Source organism: Temnothorax longispinosus, chromosome 10 (genome assembly GCF_030848805.1).
Source record: "Temnothorax longispinosus isolate EJ_2023e chromosome 10, Tlon_JGU_v1, whole genome shotgun sequence".
NCBI classification, from domain to species: Eukaryota; Metazoa; Arthropoda; class Insecta; order Hymenoptera; family Formicidae; genus Temnothorax; species Temnothorax longispinosus.
The window spans coordinates 16,785,155-16,811,110 of NC_092367.1; the positions used below are offsets into that span (position 1 = coordinate 16,785,155).

At 46.3% G+C, this 25,956-nt stretch overlaps 1 protein-coding gene across 5 annotated transcripts in view; it reads left to right on the forward strand.

Annotated features, from left to right (window-relative positions):
- Nucleotides 1-25,956, forward strand: part of Fas1 (fasciclin 1) — a 231,060-nt gene that overhangs the window by 194,163 nt on the left and 10,941 nt on the right. For 2 of the 5 annotated variants that reach the window (XM_071790226.1, XM_071790229.1), the window contains exons 8-12: nt 2,937-2,945; nt 15,239-15,481; nt 15,900-15,932; nt 23,549-23,763; nt 25,672-25,834. In XM_071790226.1, coding sequence (XP_071646327.1) covers nt 2,937-2,945; nt 15,239-15,481; nt 15,900-15,932; nt 23,549-23,763; nt 25,672-25,834 — 663 coding nt within the window. The remainder of the gene's footprint in view (nt 1-2,936; nt 2,946-15,238; nt 15,482-15,899; nt 15,933-23,548; nt 23,764-25,671; nt 25,835-25,956) is intronic. The other 3 variants (XM_071790228.1, XM_071790227.1, XM_071790230.1) reach the window with 3 other exon arrangements.

A 25,956-nucleotide genomic window follows, 5' to 3' on the forward strand; every position in this document is an offset into this window, starting at 1 on the left:
GTAGTGAAAAAAAAAATCAACTAATCGATCGATGCGGTGGAGCTTTTATTGTGTTACGCAAACTTTTTAGATAACCGTTATACTGCGCGCAAACATGTAACAAAAAATCTGTTGACACAAAGTGAACAAAAATCATGTTATATCGCGAAAACGAAGAAAATATTGATTTCACGTGCAGTGGAGAAATGTTTCGCGTTTTTTTTCCCCTCCCTCGTCGGAAAAAATGGCAAAATATTTGTCCGAAATTTCCGAATGGTATTTTGACGCGATCAACAAGGGCCATCGATTCCACTTTCGACGTGACCGTCTCCGATGAGAGATCGGCAAAAAAAAAATACCGTAAAAATCGTCGCGTGCTCGACGCAACGCGCGCCCCGGTACAAGCGATCCTTTAACGTATTATTGTTTAATCCGACCGCGCTCGAAATCGAATTACGTCGACCGAATGTATCGCGCGCGTGCCTACGTCCCGCGCCATTTCACAACGGCAGGAAGCTGAAAGCCAAACGATGCTGGGGCGACCGATGCGAGAAGCGAAAATCGACATTTGCGAATTGTCCGCTAATTGACCGCTCATTGGCATGGAAAATGAACGTTTCGAATGGTAATGAGGCACGTCACGCGCGTGAAAACGCGCGCGGGAAGCGAAAACTTTATTCGACAAAAATTGTTCGACTGGAAATCGCGAATCGCAGGTGACAAAAGTCTTATCGAAAAATCGGCGCAATTTTTTTCTTTTTTTTAAGTCGAAGAACAAGAAATCCGATTAATTCGTCGAATCGTCGGGCATCTCGGACATGCTTTAATGCTCGAGTACTCGAAACCTCACTACCATAGCCCTGCATGCATTACCAGCCCTCTGTGGATTTGAACACCGTGCAGAGGAATCGCTGGAGAGTATCCGGCGCATCCGAGAAACCTTCTCGCATTTCAAATGGGATAACACGCCGCGTCGCCGTGGCGCGTTTCACGCGTAATTCCCTTGAAAAGTTAAACCGGGACATGTCCTGTGTGTGCATATTATATATGCAGCGTACGGGTGCATCTGACACGCGAGATGCGCGCCGCCGCCGGAGAACGTGTCTACGCGCGGCTATATGACAATTCGCGGCGCGGCCCGACCGACCGGGTGACATTTTCGCGTTTTCCGGGTCCTCGTGTCGTAATTAATTATCGGTTCGTCGCGACCAAAATAGACAGCCGCTCACTCGAGCGGAATTTCGCTCGTGCCCCCGGCCGACGTGACGGCCGAGCGCGAATTCTGTCTTCGGCAGAAATTAGAAATCGACGTGTAATTCCGCGCCGTCGACGTCAGCCGGAGCTGACCGGTTCCGTGAGCGAGAGTTTTAAACATTCCATATATATATCCACCGACTGCATATAAATAATCATAAAATATCCGACTATAGGAAAAAGCATTTAAATAATGATTTAGATTTAGAATTTAGAACCGGGAATTTTTCGCAACCGCGGGATTACTTTAAGTTTCGAGTGTACGATGCTTATATTCCTTCAGCGGTGAAACAAGATCGTCGTTTGCCTTCTCATATTCGATATATAAACCTCGTCTGTACTTTACTATCACTGCAGCAGACTGCTGCGCAACCTGCGCAAAATATGATTTTATAGAGCTGTAAAACATCTGAAGGTATGCCTTACGATTGATACTCAAACATCTGCAAAGCTCGCACCTTTACAATATACTACCCCATCGATACTGCTCTCTCCCCATACTCATATTTCGCATTCCACAGATTACGCGATTGCGTCCATCTTTTCGCGATCACGCGTCAGAGTCGATTTAATCGATACAGTTGCGGGACTTAAAAATTCCTGCATTGCACAGGCACCGCGCCCGGCACATTTTTTCTGTCTCTATCTCTTTTATTTTTGCATCGCGCTTTTGTCGAGCCTCGACAGCAGCAATCGCGGGAATCTCTCGCGCAGACTGTGGAAATATGCGACACAGTGTATCGTACCGGCGTAATTAAACCCGGACAATCGCTAATTAGCGACGGGTTTATCGTGTCCGCGTTTCGGTGGAATCGTATATGACATAATCGTTGCCAAGTAATACGGTAACGACAATGTCTGACGACCCAGTCGCGCGCGTTTACGCGAAATTATGCCGGTACTTGCGGCCGTGTAACCGAGAGAAATTGTGCGGTAAATATTTGCGCGTCATATACGCGTGGCGAGTTTAATTGGCTGCTAGGCTGTTCAATAATAACAAGTTAACATCGGCGCATCATTCGCAGTATTAATATTAAAACTCGTTCAACACGGACCAGGTGTCCTCGATTCCGACGGTCGCTAATAGTCGCGTTGCGTCGCGATTATTGAAGAAACTTCGTCAATTGTCAGTCTGACGAGTTTAAATCTCTTCCGTCTCAAAATTTCCTATTGAACATCATTTCGAGCGTTTCGAGCGAAATATGAAATCAACGCTGAATGATTAAATGCGTCCCGCCGAATTTCTCTCGATTATAAAGCCTGATACTTTTGTATATAGAACGATTTACATATCCTTCTAACTTGCAGGATGATCACGAAATGTTACATGATTTCATTAATTAACATTCTTGACGCAACGTTATTAAATATCCGAGCGTTGGAACGCGAAACGGTATTTTTTTTCCGAGTTGGTTTATAAATGCATTGTGCGACATTCGTGTCATCCTGTAACATAAGTTCTTCCAGCACCCGATAGCACACGTTGGATCCATCGATCAACAGAAAGACACGATAAGACTCTATATCCACCCTCGTCCCCCTTTGCTCCAGCTCTCTCACAAGCAGCCCACCCTCTCGGCAGGAAATTACATGCTTACAGTGTCTCTTACAGCGAACGACCTAATTACAAGTTTACCTTTTTTCTGTTTTCTGTTCGCTTCTTATGTTATGGACCGACCCTGGTTTCCGGTTTCTCTGTGCAGTCCTTCAAGGTAATTCGCCACCGCCTTTTTCTCTAGACTCTCCATTTCCGCCTTTATCTCTCTTTCTACCGCTCTGAAACATTCATTCGGATCGCCGTCACGTCAATGTGTCACCATAATTGTACAGAACGGCTTTTGAAATATCCGCGTATCTGGCCTGTATATTCAATTTATCGTAATAAATCCTAAAATCGTATATATCCGCGCGTCAAAAATCTCTGAGAAAAGGTCCATTTGAAAAGAATAAATTTTCTAAAACATCCCGTATATTAATTGAAATGTGAAAGACGTGGGTAAAGGAGAAATGAAAAGATATACGAACTGTATTTCAAGTCAGTTTCATATTTGTTACTTTGTGGTGATACATACATATACACATTACATACATCATCCACACGTTCACACACAGCTCATTCGTTCTACTTCTCGATCTCTTTCGTTTTTCGCAATACATTCTATTCCTATTTTCTGCTTTTCTTCTATCACCCTTTTCGTTATCTGTCTCTTTCAATGTTTCTCTCTCTTTTTCTCTCTCCGTATCCATGAGGATTTCATGTCTTTTTGAAAGTTTCGTTTTTTTCATGCCTCTTCTTGTGCGCCGCCATACCTTCTCGCTCATCGTCGTTATCTTCATTGCGTGCCGATGTCTGATCTTATTCGCGCGAAACGTTTTCGGGATCGATGTAACGAAGGAGGTATTTGACTCGCGAAAGATGGAGAACGTTTACTCGTGGATCTTCGGATGCTGCTATCTTACCTCGTCGTATACGAAAAGCCATACTCGAAGAGGAAGATATGACGCTGAACTTTTTGCCGTGCCGCGTATCTCGCGGAAAAAAGGAGAGGAGTGTACCTTCGCGTTACATCGATCCACGTTTTTTCGCGAGCACACAACGTCGTCCATAAATGCGGACACCGGCGCGCATTACACGACGTCGCCAAGCTATGCAAACTGCGAACCACCGTGAGAGCTTAATGCGCATCTTTTCCGCGTCCGTCGTGCACCGTACGCGCAAGTAGAGCAGCACGGAACGAGCGAAGAACGAGAGAGGTGGGCGCGTGTGCATGTGTATACGCGCTTATATGCGTCTCGCAAAGGATTCACGCGAGATTCACGAGAATGCGAGCGCAGAACGTTGAAAGGAAGAAAGGAGAGAGGAGAAAAAAGAAAAAAAGAAGAGAAGAAACGCACAACGTGCGCGCATACTCGTGTACACGCGCGCGCGCACTCGCGAGCGTAGAGCGGCCGCTGACTTTGCATTTTGTAGTCGGTGTTTTTTTTTATGCGTCCTATTGCCTCTCTTTTTCAGCACCCTTTCTACCTACCTAACCCGCCCGCGCGCTCTCGGCCCACATACACCTCGCCCTTCCTCACGCTTGACGCGCCCGGTAAAAAAAAGAGAACCGTGTATGTTTTGCCCTTCTTTTTTTTGCACGACAGCGCTATATGCCGGCCAGCCTGATTTTTGAGGCCCTTTTTCCCGGGACTGTTTACCCGCCGCTATTTACGATGCAAATCAAAGCGGGGCCCCCTTTCCTCTCATTTTTTTTTATGGCGCAACCCCGCGCCAGCCGATTAGCGATTCAGAAAATCAGATCGTTGAACCCTCGACTCCCGTGCATCCTAACGAGGCTCTCAGAAGTCTCTCCAGAAGAATTTGCTCCAAGAGCGATCTTTAAAAACGTTGAGATCTTCGGCAGGTATTTAGACATCTGGTGCATTTAGTTGTTGATTTTTTTTTAGATTTGCGATCGCTCTATTGGAAAAATTTCTAAAAAAGATTTGATTGAAATCGAAATCTTAAAATAATCTAAAGGGGTAAGATAAATTCAATATTGGAAAAGTATTTTTTAAAGTCTCTCTTCACACCATATTATCAAATCTTCTACATATACGCCGTGATTCTCATAAATTTCCGCAGATTTTTTCAAAATTTATTTCCTACGGTTCGTCAATCTGTCAAGCGAATGAAATCGGAAGAGATTTTTTATCATCTTGCCATAATCAACTCCAAAAATTCATTAGAGACACAATTTCATTTTATAGATAATGGATTATAAATATTTTATTATTTGTGGATTTTTCCGAATGTTCGTTTTTTCTGAAGATATAAGACTTCAATTTTGTCGATGAGCCAAGAATCGAATTTGACCGACTTCGCAATGCGGCAATTTGAAATTATGCGCGGACAATGTTCAATCGTGACCTTTTTACGTGCAGCTTGGTGAACTAATTACTTGGGTTAATGCTCGCGGGGCAGGTCACTCGTGTACGAGTTTTAGAACGTGAGTAAAATGCGACAGTAACGAGGACGAGCACGAGAATAACGTGGTTTTGATAGGCGCTTCTCAACGATCTCTAATTGAGATAAAGCATATTTATGTTATCGTTTATTAGACAGAATGTCGTAAAAGGTTGCGCAATTTCCGAGAGAATCATACATACTAAAAATCGATCTAAAAAAATTTCGCGATTTCGAGGCGTTATTAAAAATATTTGATGAGTTAATTGAAGATAAGATAAAAATGTGTGTGTGATTAAATTTTAATCTTTGAACAATTGCAATTGTTTTGATAATTGTTTTAATCCCATGGCTTAATTATTAACATATTTGATATTGAAAATTAAACACTGAGTAAATGTATTCGATAAAATTTTCATCATGGAGATATCGCGCGATCGCACGTTCGTCAATTTAATATAATTAGAAAAAAAATCGCGTTGTTTATACGATATCCCGTACAAAATGAATATTATGGCCGTTTTATTTCAATAATCTGACATTTTTGTTACAACACCAAGCACGAACGTTGGGTAACGCGTTCGATATTATAATTATGCTATAAATAGTTTATCTCTCAGAGAAGAATTTTCTTCCGGATACGTACAGTTAACTGATAAATTATGGACATCGCGTACAATCGATCGTGATGCTCCCGCGGACGATTACCCCGAAGTGTACCAGAACCAACCATTAACCGATCCCCGACCAAAGATCCAAGGAAGGAAAATCACGCCTCGCACTCGATTGCACTCGCACGCTGCGAGCCTCGCAGAGAGAACGATTTAGTCTTGTCGTAGAAACGCATGCCTGATAGACTGTTATGTGTATGCGTACGCGCGTTAATGAGAACATAGTCTGGATGCATAAATAAACGTACACACATGGACACACACGCGTACACACCCAGGCACACGTACATACGCGACATGGAACGTGCATGTCAATAATTCTCGTCGTGTCGATAGAGTCCTAATTCTCCATTGAATTGAATAGTTGCAGAAAAGAAAAAGAAAATCGAATAGACGTTACGAAGGTGAAATTGTTGATTCAGATGAGGCTTTGCCCTTGTCGAAGACGCTCCCGCCAAACGGATTCGCAGAATCCAAAGATGCCCGGAGTCACTGGGAGAGACCGCGGATACTCCGGTATTCGCGTTCCCGTGTTTCGAGATTTCTCAAGTTTCCCCCCCGCGCAGCGTTTCGTAGAGCTGAGTGATTGTCTGCCACCCGAAACAAGGATCCTTCTGGATTCATTACTCAGCGCGGTCGTTCGCCATTTACAATCCAAAGGAAAGGAAGCCCGAGTTCCGACGCGCCGCGCGAAGAAGAAAACGGGAAGTCTCGGGGAAATGAAATATGCCGCGACGAAAAAAAGTCCGCGGAAAGCTCTCCCCGTTTCTCTCTCTGTCCCTCCTTCGCGCGAGCTTGCTGGGGAAAGCGCGGCGAGGACGGGGCTCGCTCGCTCGCGCCAAACAAGCGTCGTAAATTTCAACGTCCCGCCTCGAGAGAATCGTACCTCATCGAGAGGAGGGAAGCCGCGTTGCCTTCTTGCAACCCGCGTGTCGACAGTGGCTTTATCTCGGAAGAAAGGCGTCCGGTCGAAGAAAGTTCGCGAGAGCGAGTTCCGGGGCGTTCTTCTCCGGTGCCGTTGCCGCTCTCGGCGACGGAAACGGAATCGCGCGGTGATATCTGCCCGGACTTTTTAAATATCGCGGACAATAGTTCGCGGGATTATTCGCGCTTCGACACCGCGCGCCCCGTACAAAACGTAAAAAAAAAAGAGTCACGCAGCTCGTATTAAAATCGAATGAGTGGATATTTTATTTTCAATCGTCGGTTCCGATTCGGTGAGAGGGAGAGATCCACCGTAGCGCGACTTCCAAAATTGGAATTTATACGAACGGTAGCGCAATTAAATCGGTATGCTTGTTAAACAGAATAAACGCGTCGCGTTTTGGTGACATAAATGCTCAAACAATCGGCCCGTGTCATTAATAACTTTATTCGCGATCAATCACATAGCCAATCTAGAGCTCGCGGTCGTTTTTATCGCGGATGCGTGTCACCCGTGTCGCCCGGAACAATGTACACGGACACTAATGACGCGTTAATAATCTGGGAAACGCAAGCGCTGACATAAACGTATCCGCGGGCTTTAAAGGGGCTATTTTTATCGTAGGAAAAGCCGACAAGGCGTGACGCATTAGTCACTTCCGATATTAAAACGCCGTATAAATCGCTGAATCCTCGTTTTATCGAACGCCGAGCTATTATCCTTCATTATCCAACAGCCTTTTACTTGCTGTCTTAAATATCATTCGCGCGTCACAGATCTAAACGCATCAAAACTTGATAGAAAAAAAATACACTCTAACACAGACGAGCTATATCGTTATCTCTTTTTCTTGGCAGTAAAAGAGTTTATACGAGTTTCGTGACTTTCGATCACGTTATCCCTTCGATCTGGGAGATGCCTTTACGATGGTCAAAATAGAAATTACTTCGAAACTTTCCGTTCGCGATAAAACGACCGAAAGTTCCAGGGAGAATCGCGACGCAGGAACGAAACGTCGTAAAACACGCGTCGCGACGCCGCTCGGGGGACGCGCACGGCGCGGGCCTCGTCGACGTTACGAGATGTAACTCGAGTGTATTTCGCGGATATAACTGGGACTATCAAGCCATAATACAGTCATTCGGCTGACTAGTAAAGAGTCACGCGGCCGACGAAGAGCAGTTCAAGCCGGCTTTTACGAGACCCTTAAAAGTGGACTTAAACGCTCGTCCGGCGCCTCTATCCGTGACTCCGTGTGCGGTACGTAAATTTTCGGCCAGACGTTACGGCGTTACGACGTTACACCGACAAGGTTTGACAAGCGACGTCGCGAACGGGCGAGCGAGCGAGCGAGCGATTGGATCTCCGTAGCCCGTAAATCGATGTAACCGCCAAAACCGCTGACCCCCGGGCGTGTCTAATAATGTACGAAGGCTACCGTGATATATCGAGTTCGGATTTCTAACGCGAGATCGAGTGGGATTTAGGGAGGGATCTCCTCCGTCCGGCGTTGCGGCGACGATAAAGGATTTACGAGTGGAATTTCGTTCCCCGCGGTTGTAATGGCTTTCCTGATGAAGATTGAATTCGGCTCCCTCCCGCGCTTTTCGGAACCTCTCTGAACGCCGGGCTTTCCTCCTCTCTTTTTTCACAATCGATAAGATCGGCAAGGATTATCGTTTATAGACGCCTCTTTATTTGTGTAGACAAATACGAGTGTATTTTTCGGACCGGTGTTACCAGAGTTAAATGGAGGTTAAAGGGGAACGACGGGAATTCTCTCGGAAACCGGGATGGGGTTTATATAGTCAGCATTCTCATGTTCTGACTGATGACTTTGGAAACAGCGCTCGTACGAATTACCTAGCTGCCGCCTGGGGAATGCACCTTATCTCTCAAGGAAGATTGATACAGCGAGCACGCGAACGCACTCGAGAGCCAATCGCATGCACACGATTATTACTACGCAATAGTCATTACACGATTGTATATTACGTATAAAGCTAAATCTATCCACGTGACGTATTCCGTGTTCGCGACTAGTGTGATATTCATTTCACTGAGACTGTCATTCTTCACCGTTGCTGTGCTTTGTAAATAGCCACAATTTTCATATAGAGTCACAGCGAGATGTCGAAGCGTTTTTCGCGAGCTGATCGCATCACGGCCCCTCAGCGGCGACGGGGAGGGTTGCTCCGTCGAGGGCGTTTCTCGCGCAACGCTCTCGCCGCCTGAGAAGTTAGCGTGCTTCGGATGTGCTGTAAACAAATTTCACTTTCGAAGTGTATTATACGACACTACGCGCGCATCGCTCGTATAACGACGCTAAGAGCAGTTTTATCAGTTGTACGTCGGGTAACGACAACGCGCGCTTTACGACGAGGCGCGACCGGGTGGAGATCTTTCTCGTGAAAGATCGGCGTTTAGCGACAGTATTATACGCACTGCACGTTGCACCGCTATTTGTTAGTCCTGTGCTGATTGTTGATCCCATGGATGCCGCATGCCGTCGAGAACGAGAGCGTATACACGCGACGTGTACACACGTCGATCAAGTTTCGCGTCATCTCCCTGTCGGGAGGTATCGAAGGATTTATTACCGCGCCAAGAGCGGGGAGCGCGAAAATTTAAGAGTTATACGATACATGGTGATCGAACGTGTGGATAGTACAATTCAAGCGTTTAGCGCGAGATCTCCAAAAATCCACTCGACGGGATTCTTAGCGATCTAAGGATCCCGTCGAAGATCCGAGGACGCAGGAGTCTCCAAAAAAGTTTAGAAGAGTTCAGAATCCGCGGAGATACAAAAGCTTCGCGTTTGGGGAGGGGGGGAAGGCGGGAGATCTTTCGCCGTTATTTATAGACAGATTACTTCGCCTCGGTTACTTCGTCGCATGCGATACTGAAGATTTATAAGCGAAGCGCGGCGAAACTTGCTTCGGCGTGTGTATGCGTGTGTGTGCGCGTGTAAAGGTATATAACTTAGGGAAGCCGCGTTTCCCATGATTCTCACAGATCATGATACGGACCCACGCGACATTCACATAAAGGCATAGCCACGATCTCACGTGACATATTTTATCAGCGCATTCGATCATAAACGCTGTTATCATTCATCTTCCTTTTTGAATCACCTCATCACCTAATCTATCCGCTGTATATCCGTTATTACAGGATGCCCCGCGAGAGAGACGCGTATATTGGCCGTGGGAGAGTATTATCTTTTCCCGTGCAACTTTTCGTCCATTTTTCTTTAGCGGGAGAGCATAATCTCGGACTTAATTTCCCGAGCTCTTCGGAAAAATGAAAATTAAAGAGCGCTCGCGGTAAGCGCTCTTGAATTAAATTCTTGCTAAAGAAAAGTCGACGCTAAATTCTTTGAGAAAACAACTCTCGCCGCTCGTATACGTCTCCCTTAGGGCACCCGCAATTACAATTAATGCATAGTCTAGAGAATTAAATGCAGGATCTCGGGATTTTCGGGGATCCGGGGAGGGGACGTTCGGACTCTGCGCGGTCCTCAAGTCCCCGGGTCATCAGATCCGTCCGATAATCCCGAACGATCGACTTGGTTTGCGAAGATATTTATTGGATAGCTGTAGCCCCCCCTCTGTCTCTTTCGTGGACTCGATCGAAAGAGATGTCAATTGCAAACGGAGCGTCTTGATAGAAATCCTCGGCGGTGCCATAGATCACAATTAGCCCCCCCCCCCTCGCGCGAGCCGCGGGCGAGAAACGAAATTTTCCGCGACGCGAAATGCGCAAAGCTCGCGGCGTCGTCGTCTTGCCATTACTCACGATGATATCGTGGCGTTGTACAGCGATACCGTCGTTTTCATGCGAAATGACGTTTATCGTAATTGCCCGTCCGGGCGGGCATTGAACGCACTAAATTTCCGCGCGCGCGCGTCCCTCTATTAATTACCTCCTGATAATCTCGACTTGTAATTTACAATACGCCGGAGGACCCTCCATCGAAAAATCGCGCCGTCGCGTTCACGACGCGGGCGCGACGCGACGCGACGGGGCCAATTCGACCGCGGAATGAATCCGCCCGATTAATCGCAGTTGCAAATGACTGATCGTCGTGATCAGTGACTAATTAAGCCTGCGCGGCTCGCCGTAGCGCGGGCGAAATAACTCGCTCTTTCTACGGTCGTTCGATCAATTTACAAGCGATATTAATACCCGAATATCGACGATAGCGGTGGAAAAAAGGGAAATCAAAATAGCGGGAGCGCGATCAATCTTTTCCGCTGACGAGGGGGGAGGACGTGTGCACCTCAAAACGGCGTCACGTCTTCGGGAGAAACGAGCGAAGGACCGGAGGATCGATTTCTCTTCCGGAGTCGCGTGAGGAGCCGCGCGCGTGATCCCCGCTCTCTGTACCGTCGAACGAACCGTTGTTTTTTTTATTCCTTTTTTTTTCTTGAAACAATTGTGTACATGTGTTTACTTACCTTTATATTGACTCAATGATGTTATTCTGTGGTGCTTTGCATGTCTCTATTGGACTCTGCATGTCGTATAGGGCATCGTAAGTACTTACTAAAATGAACTCGTCATGAGACCTAAAATACACACGACACTTTTTCAGACTTCCAAATCTCGTCGCCGGAAGACGGGCGAATCCGCGGATCCGTTCGATCCCCCGATCGGACGCATTCGGAATCCTCGAATGCCGGGGTGTTGTACCTCGGGATCCCTGGATTCGCGGATCGTTCGGTCCCAGGATGTTTCCCCGAGGCCGAAGATCTCCCGAAACTTCGAATTCTCGGATTTCGGGAACGCTAGGTCTCTCGGTCCTTGGATTCGGACGATCGGGAGATCGAGAATTCTTGGGTTCTGACATTCGGGAATAGCCGATGTGGATCGTTTGATCCTTAAATACTTATAGATCCTTATACACAAGTAGTAGAATCTACGAGCGAATCTATGCTATTTATATTGAAAATGCGATCGAGGAATCTCGTTCCGCTGATCCGTTCTTTTTTTTAAAAAAAAGAAGAAAATACGAGTCCAAGAAATAAATTCAATATAACCGCGACGAAGCTATAGGAATAAATGAAAGAAAATAAAACAACAACGAGTAACGAAGTAGGAGATGTCTAATCAAAATAATTTCGTTAACAGAAGATAATCGGTAATACAAATTTTTTAAAATTATTAAAGAGGATACTGTATTCTCTGGATTCTAATCGTAATTTATTGAATCCACTGAAGCAACTGAACTCCTTAAGTCTCCAAAATCCTCGAAATAATTAAGGATTCACAACGAACATCGACAATCTCAGCTACTCGAGACGGTATACTGTTCCGAGATATATTTTTGCTCTGGAACGAAAGTTCGCCAACATGTATATACAACTTCTTGGTTCGATGCTCTGAATACAAAAGAACGGAGTCGGCGAGAGAAAAAAAAATAGAGGAACGAGCCTTCGCCGATCGATACGATTTCAAGTTGCGGAAAAGAATTCTCTTTCCGCCACACGGGCGAGCCTTGTCGCGCACATTTTCGCCCTTACATTTTTATTAATTTATCCCGGCATAGGAAACCTTAGCAGTAGCCACGTATCGTTATTAAACTCGTCCTTCTCGTTCGTTCGGATAGACAACTCGGCTAACGACCGCCGATCAACTTCTATTACGATTTTGCCCCATTTCCCGTATACCTCTCTCTGCCTCTTATCTATCGATCAATTTCATGTCTCTTTTCTGGTTCTTTGTCAATATTTTTCTCTCTCAACGCCTTCAGATGCCTAGTTAATCCCCCTTTTCGTTACCTCCTAGCTTCCCCATCGGCCTCAAGCCTCGAACCTGCAAAAGAGAGATTAACGAGGGACGAGTAAAAAGAACGAAAGGAAGAGTGGGGAAAAGGGGGTTGAAATAAATAAGCAGCGAGGAGTAGGAGGGGAGGGAACGGGAAAGAGAGAGAGAGATTCGTGCCACAAGGGAAATGCCGACGGCGTTTGGCGGACATGGGAAAGGGGGAGAAATGACTTCCGCGGATTTTTCCCGCTCGAAAGCCGATGTTGTTCTAACCCGGGGGTGCATAAATTCTACCCTTTTAGTAATATTACCCGACCGGTACGAGAATCGTGTAATTTTGCACTCGCGTACGTGCCGAGAGAGACGTAACGATCGGAGAGTCGAGAATTTCTCGAGGAAAACATACATTTTCAAATATTTTCCTTTAACGTTACTTCACTTCTTGATTTCGGCATTGTAATCAACATTCGCTCCTTTATATCAACAAAGTAGTTACACGCATTCTCCTGTTCTTAGGTACAGAAGTAAAAAACTGGGAAAGAACTATTTCTCTCTTGCATCGTTCGCGTAAATCAGGAAACGCCCGAAGGTGATTTTCCGGCACGATGATCGGATTTCCTGTTGTACTCTCTCTCTATTGTTTTCCCGATTTCCCCCTGCTATTCATCTCGCGCCGAAAATTTCTCTCCTCTTTCTCCTCCTCTTTTCCAGTCATTCTCTCTCATTAAGCTCGTCTATGGACACCGAGAACCACGTCGAAGCTGCAGGCTCGTGAATAGCTTAACTGCCGCCTCGTTAATTACCTTCCCGGTTTTTTTTCCACCCACGGTGTAATACGATCCGACAGGAGTTGTACGAGGTGTCCGTTTTAACTTTTGTGTTACTCCCCTCGGCCTCGCGAAATTTTTAACATCTCGCAGTTTCTTTACGATATCTCGTAAAGCGTGCCTTTTTCACCCGAGAAAGACCCGTAAGACCTTTCGTGCTACTCTCACCGAGATCTTTAAGGAGAAAAATCTATCTCTTAACCATTCCTTGTCGGGTTACATGTCTGAATTTTTCATTTCTTCCAAAATGTCTCGCATAAGTCACGTGTTTCGTTAGAAAATGCACGATCTCCAGTTGAGATTTATCAAGAGAACCACGCATATACTTTAGAACAAGTACTTGCCAAGTTACAACCCATTTACGATTTACCTCTACTTCCCTAAAATATTTTTTAAACTTGTCTTAAATTTGCGGTCTTATCATATTGTGCAAGAAAGGAGAGGCAAATTATATTAATAATTTTCGATGGCAACTCTTTTCGAATATGACACTTTGACATTTCTGAAGAAGAAAACTTTTTTATTTTTTAAAAGAGCTGATGGCTCATCATGATTCCGATATAGACATGTCGTACTTCAACATTACGGGATATTTTCAGCTTCTTATACGATATCATCGGAAAATTGCGAGATACGAGTCAATATTCCAATAAGTTTTGTTCGCTTATTTTTTCGATGGAATTCCAAATCCCTTATCAAAATTTATAGCTCGTTATTTTGCCTTGAGTCTCCATTCTGCAACCAAATTCCTTCGAACCTATGTTTTTATTTCTTTGAGTTGTACTACAATTAAATTTCCAAAATTTGATCGCGCCGCATGATCTTCCTGCAGTTTCCATACAGGAAGCGCGATCGACATTTTCGGGCAATTCGGACGAAGAAGAAATTATGTGGGTCACGTAATGTTGCCGCTTCCGTGAACCACTAACGGTCACGTCCCAGTCACGCTTTCTTTTCCCTTACCACCTTGTGTCTTTCTCCCCGTAAGTAATTCATTCCGTCTCTTCCTCGCGGCGTGAGAGTTGCACGGAGTTTCAAGTTCGTTACGTCGATCTAATTGCGAGACGGTTTCTGTCTCGCGGCCAACTCTCTGAATTTCAAGTATTTTTCATTTTAAGCGATCCCTCGAGCGATCTCTTGGCGCCCTATACCGGCGCAATCGTCGCCTCCCACAAAGGATTTTATTTTTCGGGATTACGTGGCTTTCACGCCTCCTCGTTTTCTATTAGACACCATTCACGAGCGCGCGGACGACTCGGTATAATCGGTTCTGTAAGCTTTCGTTCGAGCAGGAATTCCAGCTGGATTCAAATACGCCTCGCCGTGAATAACGGACATTAAATGTACGAAAAACAAGGATGCGATAAGACTGTCCGAGAAACGCGACGAAAAGTCGAGAGCTTCGTGAACTCCGCGCCGCACGTTGACCTGTTTCTTCCAACCGTCCAACTTCTCCCCGAATCCTCTACAACTTTTCTTATTTTTCCTCGCTTTCCAATGTTTTTCTCCCGAGAGTAAATTGACGTCCAGAGAGAGATTCGGCGAGGTTCATGTAAAATTCCGTTACGCCTTAATCTGCGAGATGGTGCCTCTTCCTCTTTGATTAACGTGTAATGGAACATTAATGACTTCGGGCCGAAATTGGACGCCATCGACCTCTTTCGACCCCTCTCGTAAGTAATCTCTGATGTCGTCTTTTACGTTTCTCCCTATTTTTTTTCTCTTTCTCTCTCTCTCTCTCTCTCCTTTTTTCTCTCGCTTTTCCCCATTTGCGTCTCATTTTTTTTCCTCGACATGGCTCCTCGTAAAACCGAGGCGCGGCGAGTAATGCGTAACCGATCGACAGAAATCTCTTCTCTCCATGTAGGAAAAGGAGGACGGACCGGTGTACAAGTTTTACGAAACCATCCGCGATTTCGGGGACGATATCATGTCCTCCATCAATCACCTGACTGACGTTACCCTCTTCGCGCCCAGCAACGACGCGCTGGACGAGCCGGGCGTAAAGCAGATGCTGCAGGACAAGAAACGCATCAAGGAAATCCTCAAGCTTCACTACGTCAAGGAACGGTTAACCCTCGAGAAGATCAAGGACAAGAGTGTCAGCCAGGTAAGTCCATTTCTTTCTTTTCAAGCAAAATTAAGTTACAATAAAATTGACGCAAAACTGTATAATTAACTGACTACAAATCAGGCCTCTATCTTCGAAGCGCTTATGTCTTATAACATTGTATCTGAAATATTAACTTTGCTTATCTTCAGTCATACTTTTGAGAGCCCTAAATACATATTTTTAGTTATCTAACAATAAGTACATGGTCATGATAACATGTAAGACTCATCTCATATCGCAGTCTTGCTTGCTTTGTTTCAACATAGATAACAGACAACGCTTTATTTTAAGAGAGGCTTCTTCGCGTATTCTCATAGCCAGAGGCTCGACATCGATATATAATCACACACACACGTATGTAGGTATATATTATCACATTGATTAACCCAGCCTTTTTCTTTTTGTTTTTCCAAAGAAATCATTCGGCGGGAAGCCGTCGCACGTCGGGGTAATTACAGATTCATACAGCTTTCAGTGTTCTCTCCTGGTTTTTTTTTCCTATTTTTTTTTTTGCGTGAACTGTTCGCAAACTCTCTATCTGCATCCATTCGCACTGTCCGCTTTCACGCGTTTCTCGATGTTGAACGTATTACGAGCGCGAAACGAATGCGGGCTAACATTTTCAACACTAACACGCCGGCGCCAGGGCATTCGGCAATCGATAGCGTCAATAAATCTCACCCCGCCAATAGCTTCAGTAATCGAACGCCAAAGAGATTTCTATTCTTGCCGCCGATACACGGTGTACGAGGTGGCCGGGAAGTCACAGTGAAATTTAGCGAGCGAGAATTAACTGACGCGTCACCGCTTGACGAGGACCTATTTTTTTTCTCCCCTTCAATTCTTTCAAATTCTATATCACTCGGTATATCACGGCGAAACGGGCTACTGGAACGTCGCGGATTACCTTTCGACGAGAGAGGGGCTGACTTTCCGTCTCACCCCGTATACCGGGAAACGCACGACTCGAATGAAATTGCGGAGAGGTTCGACAGTCCGCGGAATGGATTTCTGCCGTTTCGTCGATAATAGGATGTAACGATAATTGCGTATTTTTGCGAGAGGAGCCGAGTTTTACTCCCCCCCCCCCCTCTTTCTTCTCGGGCGACAGCGGGGGACGAACGAAAGCGAATTCACCTGGTCGGTCGCGATAAGGAAACTCGGCTTCCTCGGATTAAGTGGATTGGAAGATAAAAAAGTTCCGCGCGGGGGGGGGGGGAAGGGGGTAGAAACGCCTGACGTCATAACAACGCGCCGGGGCTGTTCCGCTCTTAAACTTTGCTCAAAGTCGACCGGCACGCCGCCGGTTCGTTTTCGCACTTTTCGAGGCTCATTATCATCCAATCAGCATGGCGAAACTTTTCGTCGGAATAACAAAAAGCTCTCGGCAATTTTCCGCCGCGGCTTCTGCATTTCCACCGTCCATATCTTTTCACCCCTCCGGCATTTTTCCCCTCGCATTTGGCTACGTTTATTTTTACGGAGTTCGAGAACGTCTTCGCCGACGACGAAATTGCGAATTGCGATCGCCGCGAATATCCCCCTTCATTCCAGGCGTTTATATATTTGAGACGATCACACGGCTCAACCGGACGATCGAACGTTTGTTTTTTTTTATTCTATTGATCTCGTAATTGCTTCGACATCTCGGATCTTTCGACCAGCTTGTCATCGTTCTTATTCGCACCGACGTTCTATAGATAAAATGGCACGTGCAACGTCGTTACTCGTTACTCGCATTATCAATCATACGCGTCGCAGAGCGTTTTCCGCGCGCGCCGAATGGGTCTCGTTAGCGCACGCGAGAACTCAATTACACTGAAGAGAACCGGCAAATACCGGTAATCGCGATGCGCTGGCAAAATCAACAAAGAGACGTGTAATCGCTCATGCTGCGTAGGTTTTTGCCCGGCACGCACGGTTTGTTATATTAATCTTATCGTTATATTAGAGCGAACATCGATTGCCGGCGTTCGCGCGTAATATCTGGCGTAAAGAGACGCGCGTGACACCTCGATCTGCTTCCTGCGACGCGTGCGAATCGCACGAGAGAGAGAGCGAGAAAACTGAAGGACAGTCGGATAATTCTCGCGCAAAACCGATAAATTTCTTCCTGCAAACGCCCTCGTATGGTTCCGGGACGAGTTTATTGGCTTTGCAACATTGTTCGCAGATTTGCCCGTTATCTGTACGCACTGTCGAATTTATAGGGTGCCGTCCGGTGCGACGCGTCTCTCCCAAATCCGCGGTGAAAAATCATACCCGGCTGATTGCGCCTCGCGGGTTCGCGGAAAAATGGGTGCGCGAAATCAAAGCGCGGGGGAGAATCGCGCACGAATCGCATCACGCGAATGTTCGGTCGGAAAATACGCCAACATGGTATCGCGATGGAAAACTCTCTCGCCCAGTATCGCTTTACAGTTTTTCAAACAAACGAATATGGGGTCGGAATCGAATAAAATAATCCACGCCGCTAATATTCATACGCGATACTACAAAAGAGGAAGGTCAATTTTGACTAAAGCGGCTTCCAATGTCCGATCAAAAGTTTTTCCTTTTCAAAAATTGTCGGCGAGTTAATCAACGAATATCTGTATCGCTGAAATTAATCTGGGCGCCTGATTTTTTTTGTATCAATGGTCACCTGGAATGATTTTTACATCCTAATTAAAAGTTATTGTTATTAATTACATATTGCATATTTCTAATTGTTCTATAATTTACTAATATTTGAGGACAATGTGTACGTAGATTAATTCAACATTTTCTGAGAAAAAAGTAAGGAGAAACCAAAAAAATATTAAAAAATGAAAGAAGCACATTAAAATTGCTGTGACGCGAGTTTCAGTTTTTCGATAATGGGGTGTAAAAATCAGGCGCCATTCCCGGCGCCTTTTAATTAATTGAGTCGCAGCTTCGTCAATAAAGAATTCCATTCAAGACGTTATACGTAACAAATTTTCTTCTCCAGAGAACGTTACCGTTATTTCTCAAAGATTCTCCGAATTCTCGCTGTGCTTTTACCGTTGTCATAAATAGGGAATCGGGTCATAAACCAGAATAACCGAGTATTACCTTTTTATTTCACGAAGCTCGTGCGCTCTGCAAGCGTCTGGAAACAGGGTAGCATCTAATATCCTGCGGGAAAACTCGTGGAAGCTGCGAAAGAAATGTAAAGCAGCGTTGCGCCCTGTGCTTTCCAGCGCTTCCTTTCCGGCGGCGTCTTCGCTTTCCCGTCGCCGCGTCGCGGTACATGTCTCCGCGAGTTATCTATGGTATCCGTGGCTCGAGCTCGCGCGTTTTCGATAATAATATGTATTATTTTCGAAACTCCTGCGCCGCGCTCCCTCACGGTTTAAGTTTCCGGAACTTCCGCATCCAGATGGTCCAGAAATCGATTTCGGTGCACGAAGTTCTCGGCGACGCGGCCGAGAGGATATTCCTTTTCGGAAGCGTTTCCCGGCCGGCCGCGCTCGGCGAAGGCAATCTAATTCGTTTCTCTCCGTTGCCGAGCTTCAAATAACAATGAATATTAATGAGTCGCGTTCGCGAAGCACGAATCGGCGAAACAAAGTTCGCAAAGGCGTTCGCGCGGACCCGGGTTTCGCGGGGAAAACGTCCGTGACAGAAACTCTCCGAATTATTTGACGATCTTTCGGAGAGGCGGTAGACAGAATAAAATAAAACCAGGTCTCTCGCGTTAAAATCGACGAGGGAAAAACGTTGCGGAACGTTTCCCTGCCAAATAGCGCGATACCCCATCATTGGATCGATCGCGGCCTCGTGTTCGCGGATATCGAGATCCCTCTCCGTTGGAGAGTGCGTCGATGAATGGCCGCGCGGAACGAGCATTTTCAGCGCGGTAACGCGCCCGCATTAATTTTCCAGTTGGATCGAATTCGTGGGAAAGCACCGGTGACTTACGAGCTCGACGATGGTCGGATTCGAGAAAGAGAGAGGAAAAGTGAGTGAGTGGGTGAGTGAGAGAGAGAGAGAAAGAGAGAGGGTGTCGGTACGCGGTAAAATTAATAATTACAACGGCGGCTACAAATCTAGCGCGTTCCAACTCATTCGATATCTCGATCGCGCCGCGCTGCGCCGTATACCGTCCGCAATGTCGACTCCCCGAGCCATGAACGCAATTACGCGAAATCTCCGATACAGCTAATTACACTTCAATATCCATTGAGCCGCTTCAATCATTCAGCCAATACGGGATATGTTGGCTTTAATTACTCCGTCCGCTCGTTAATAAATTAAAACGTTCAATCAGTATAAATAAACATTCGGGTGCATAGGGGTGGCAGTGGAGAATATGTTGTAAAACGTGGCGCGATAGTTTCACGACCGTTGGTTCGTTCGTCTCAGGATGGTTGAAAAATCCATGCGTCCCGCGATCAGATTCTAAATCTCATCATGGAATCCGCGGGAAAATGAGAAACGGCGAAGCAATGCGATTTAATACTGTTGCGGCAGCGACGGCGCGACAGGAGGGTCGAGAGGCGACGTTATTAATTAATTTGCGAATGGATTATCATAAAAGCGGCCGCGCGGGCGCGCGAGCCCAACGAACAGGTGCGCTAATGCCGATTCGCTAATTGCTGGTAGTTATACCGGGGCGCATCGATCGGCAATATCGCCGTTATTTATTGCGCCGCACGCACTGCACGGACGTGCGTACCAATATTGACTCGGTCGGGCCTCATGCACTACGCAACGGTGTATATATTAATCATGGTAAACAAAGGGCAAATCGCTCTTAATCGGAAACAACGCGGCGGGTACCTGTGCGGCGTGACATTTTCGCATGGCCGCCGCCGCGTGACCGCCCGGCGTTAATTAGGACGTTGCAAAATCTTCCCTTCGCCAGCGAACTCGACCCCGGGATTCATCCAAACTCCCCTCTACGACGTGAAAACAATTTAAAGCCACAAAAATCTACGTTGCGTTCAAGTTTCTGTGCCAAGAATCGAAGGATATAGTTCTTTTCACTCCCGACAAGACCAATTTGCATTAAGCCGCGCCAGTCGGGGCCGATAGGGAAAATAATTAATAACTCCCGTCCGAGAGTACGATAAGCCAGCAACCCCCACGGAAAAATATGCTCCGCATCAACGCACGCACGCACGCACGATGCCTTTCGCCCGCCGCGCCAGACACGCATATTTCTCTCGAAATGCTGTCTTTCTTTTTTCTCCTTTTTCTCTTTTTTTTATCCGGTCCGATTTGCATTAAGCACCGCACGCACCCGCGCACTAATTTATCGTCGAGATAGGTTTTACAACGCTTTCATATATTGCCTCGTGCCACCGCGCGCGCGCAAGAGCCTCGGAAGAGTCACTCGTACGCTGATGAAATGATAAAGCACTCCCGGCAGAGAAGGCGCCGCGAAACGTGTCGGGCCGGGCCGCGACGTAAAATTCAATTTTATTCGCGATATCGTCGCGAAAGTACGTACTCCTCTCCGTGCCTGTCCGCCCTCGCGTCCCATCCGTTTCACGTTCATATTTTAGGCATGTGTTATTTAAAGTTCATCGGATCAGAACATTTTCTCTCTCGCTTTTTCTCTCTCCCTCGGTTAAGCGAGATCTGTAACTTTACCTGGATTATCGGTTTAAATAAGCGGTTTAAACCGTTTTAGAATCGTTACTTAAAATATTATTGTAGGGGAGTCTGATCTCTTTAGATTTTTCAGATTTTCTCGGATATTCCCGGGAATTATAAATATCTGCTTTCTCTTGAATTCCTGACATAGTTGAGTAACTTAATTACGCGAGTAGCACGGTTAAATCAGATCCTCCTGATAAGTCTGACTTGCGAATATGATTCCCCGATATTGATAAAATATAGATACATATAAATTTCGCGTGGATTTCCGAATGAGTTCAGAAAAAAGGATAGATAAAATCAATTTCAATCTCCCTCATCGCGCTCGCTTTTCTTTTTTTCCGCTTTAATTTATTTCGTTACGACCTACACATTCGTAATTAATTTATTCGACGCCGTTTCCGCGCGCAAATAAAAGTCCGTAGTTTTACGCGCGGCTAATTGATAAAAGCGAGCGTCGAAAGGTCGAACGACCGCGGATAAGAAATTAATTGCTTAGGCGTATTCAGAAGTGGCTGGGCGCTTATCAAGAACGATCGCATGAGTGCTTAAAAATTCCCTTCTTACACTTCGATAAGATTGAAAGGCGTCTCACTTTAAAGCGGAAAGCAGCTTAAAATCGCTTAAATCGATCATGGTACACTGCAAAACATTTTATTTATTCATGGGATATTTGTGTCAAAACGGCGAGGCAAATTTATAAATGAAATTTTAATGCATGTTACATTTGTGCTGCCATGGAATTATAATAAGCCGACAGAATTTTGAATTGAAAATAACATGATATTTATTGCCTTGGTAATATTTTCGTCGAAATCTATCGTTGCAAGCATTCAGAAATTCTCCAACGATCGCTCCCAATCTAAATGCAGTAATGCTAGTTTGTAAAGGACTCAACGTCGCAAAACTCGCAGGATTTGAAGATGTTCCCTCCAAGACCCCTTGTTTCCAGACAGTAGTACTTCGATTCCCAGGCTCGCTTTGTTATTTTTTAAAAATGTGCTAGCGATTGCGTACTTTTGAAACATCCCGTACACAGTTTCTCGGCCTCTCAACGGTGGATCTCAGGCGCGGATGAACGTCAGGAAAGTAACCGGAAGTGGCTCTGAGTGCACGCCGGGAAATTCATGAGAGCTGGATCAGCCGGAAAAGGGATCGTTGCCTCTTGGCGCTCTCTCCATACCGAGCTTTTCCATTCCGACATCAACGACTGAGGAGAGCGAATGAGACGAGAGAGAAAGAGACGAGGCAAAGGCCGTGACGGGGACGGGCGGGGGGAGGGGGGGACAAGGCAGGTCGAAAGAGGGTGTCGATTTGCAACCCGGACGATATTTGCAAGTTAAAGACTCGCACTGCCGGGCTGAAGCACGACGTACGCCGCATCGTCCGGATAATCCGGCGGATCGAAAGGATACGTTTCGCCTCGCCATTACCACCCCGGGATCCTGTCGCGCGGCTGTCTTTTAAGATCAAATTTCGCGTTCGCCCGAGAAAGCGTCTCGCGTACTCGGAAGGAAGTGCTCCGGGACGTTCCGTGCCCCCCCGCTCCGCGATCGCGCGATTTTCATCCGGAGATTGTCACGCTGATGGCTCCCCTTTGACATCATAATTGCGATATAATAAACACGTTTACTCTCACAAAGCGCGGGCCGTATCATTTTTCATTCTCGTGAGCCTGAAAGGCGGAACCCTCCGGTTCAACGGGCCGCGGTCTTCATCTTCCGACGATTACGGCAAATCATTCCGTCGAACGAAGATATAATCAAAAATAATGCGGCAATAAACGCGAAACCGTGTACAACCGTTTAAGGCTCGCTGATCTTTTCAGAATTTCCTCCCGCCGATATTTATTAGCGTGTCCCCGTTGTGTTCGTGATCGCGTGCACGTAACTTCGTATGAAAACATACCTCTAACTGCTTGGGCGTCTCGAATTTCCCGTCTTCGTGCCACATCCATGTACGGAGAAACGGAAACGCGCATAACTTTTAATTCCCGTCTCCTCTCCGACTGTGAATCTAACTGTGTGCGCTGTGTGATGGCTCCTGTTTGTGCACGAAATCGACTTGTGTGCCAATTCTACGAAGGCGTTATATAGTCTCTCTCGAACAGTTTCTACGCTCGAATCTCACGTGAGCTGCGACTCACCTCTCACTAATTGTATAAAATGTCTCTTTTTTAATTTTATAAGATTACGAATTAAAATCTTTCTGATCCACTTGACGCGGATTATTCATTAAGACAGCCCGATTCAAGCGGTGAGAATCACGCGCCTTCGAAGAATCGACCCGTTCGCTGTGCAGCATCTTTTCTGTGTGCATCTTCTTTGTGTGCGAAGAATCACGTCTCTTTTACCTGTTCTCTCTTTTTCTTGCTCTTCAGCGCAGTTTTGATGTGTGACATAATCCTTGAAGCGTCGCGAACGTTTTCTTGACGGAGTTTCGCTCGGATTCTTGCAGGTGCCGACAGCCGCCGATAAGAAGAAGCTTTACTTCAACGTGGTGCAGGGACCGAGGGAGAATCAGACCGTCACCGTGGAGGGCGGCGGCGTGAACGCCACCATCATCACCCCCAACATCGCCGCCACCAACGGGATTATCCATATAATCGACAGGGTTCTCGGGGTGCCCTACACCACCGTCCTCGACAAACTCAGGACCGATCCGATGCTCAAGTGAGTCCCCGTACCTTCTTCTTCATCTTTATTCATCTTTATGCAAAAGCGACGCGGATCATCGACTCTCTTGGTTTTATGAGAGATCTCGAGCGTCGCGCGCTAGTTTTGCATTAAAAAATAAAAAAAAGAAACACGAAACGGACGGGAGCGTAAAAAAAACATTCATTACGCGATAGAGTCAACTTGTAATTCCGTATAATTTCACGTTTTCCTTGTATTTAAATCTTTAATTTTACGTACGTCCCAGAGTAATGTGAACAGGAATTATGTAAATCGTTGCGCCACGCGCGCCGAGGCGCCCGGGAATTTCCACTCCATTTCGTATTCCCTCCTTCCGTAGGCACGAAATACAGGGTATACCCTGATTTTCTATTCGCGCGACGAAATGATATACCGGGGACGATTTATTTCTCGCAAGAAATGTATCTCTATCTCGGTATAATTGCGGGGGGGAGACAGGGCTCTTGTCCTTAGATACACGTGGGCGCGGTCACGCGAACACGTGCGAGCCTCCACCCACGTGTAGATACGATCTTCGGAAGACGCACCATCACCACCACGCCTTATCCATTCCCAAAAGAGAATCTTATCCGCGCGCGTGACCCCGACGCGAACCTTTCTTCCGCACGACTCGCCCACCTTCCTCCTACGCTCGTCGCCCTCTTCTCCCCCTCTCGCCCTCGCGTTCGAATTTAATTAAAATAACGCAACAAATCCCCATTCCAATTACCGCGGACCCCGTCGACCCCGCTCGGTGATTTCGCCGTCCCAGAAATCACATTTACGCCGTCGACGTAAAAAACTATAACCGTGGAGTGTGTCTTACGCCCGGAATTGCATAGTTCCGCAGGGCACCACGTCGTACCTATTAAATTCGTAGCCGGCCGCGCTCCCCGCGCGCGCGCGCGCACCGATATTGCCTCCTTGTCTAATTTAACGGTCGGCACTCGAAGCGCAAAAAGCAAATAAACTCACTCGGCGAGATTACCCGGCTGGAACATATTATACCGGGTTCGTCGTATTCTCGACTGTCCCGTTTAACTCCGATCGTCGTCCTAGAATCCGAAGGATTATAGGAGAACCCCGAGATTTGCGAACTTCCGGAAACGATTAGTCCGAGAAATCAAGGTATCAGAATCGTTGGCGCATCGATACCGAAAGTAGATTCTAAAATCTGCTAAGAAATCCAAAAAATTGCGCGTTTTAAAGCATTTGTAAATCAAAGATCTCAAAAATTCATCACAGATCATAGCCGATGATTAATAGATCTATTGCAATGATTTCTGGAATCTGAAGATCCGCGCATTTAGATCCTAGGGTCTACGAGGGTCCGAAATGTAACAACGGACCGAGGTTTTTCCGGTGGAAGATTGTTTATGTACGCTGATCCACATAACCGACCAACAATCGTGCCCCGTCATATCGTCGGCAGCTTTCCGCGCGAAGAAAGCTGTGGATTATCTCCTGATTTAAAATTATAATTGATAACCCGGTGGACGGGGTGCGCGGGGAGTTCTCTCCAGGTAGACAGAGACTCGACGAGAGATACGACGAGCGGGGTCGGCGGCTTTATAAAGAGCGGAGAGATCAACCCCCATAGTGGAGAGCGGATTAAATCCCGTAAGAGGTAGCGCGAAAGGTGAGAGCCCCGGGGGAACCGGGGATAGAGTAAACATCGCGTTGTTACCACGGTCTATACTCTCACAATCCTCTGCCGCTGAAAAATTTTCGCGCGGTGCTTAACTCGCGCACCTCCGATTCAATTAAAACGATTTAAGCAACGCGGATGAGGCATTATGAGGCGTTATTTATAATCTCCGTCCTGCAAAACTGTTTTCCGCATTTCATCAGCGTTTTATCGAAATTGATCGGCAATACATCTCTCTCTCTCTATATCTTTTTCAGCTCGACCTACTTGCTGGGCCAGCGACGCGGATTCAACGATCAGCTGAACGACACGACGAAACGGTTCACGTACTTCGCCCCGCTCGACTACGCCTGGAAAGAGGCGTCGAATAACTATCCGTCGACCACCAAGAAGCTCTTCATGCCCGAGTACAGTTATCACGTGAGTGAACTTCTCAAATGCGTATCTTCAACTTTTATATCCGAGATTATTCTCATTCAAAACCGCGCGACCCTTAATCTTCTTGTCTTGTTGGATCTTTAAATTTTAAAATGGTCGTACCT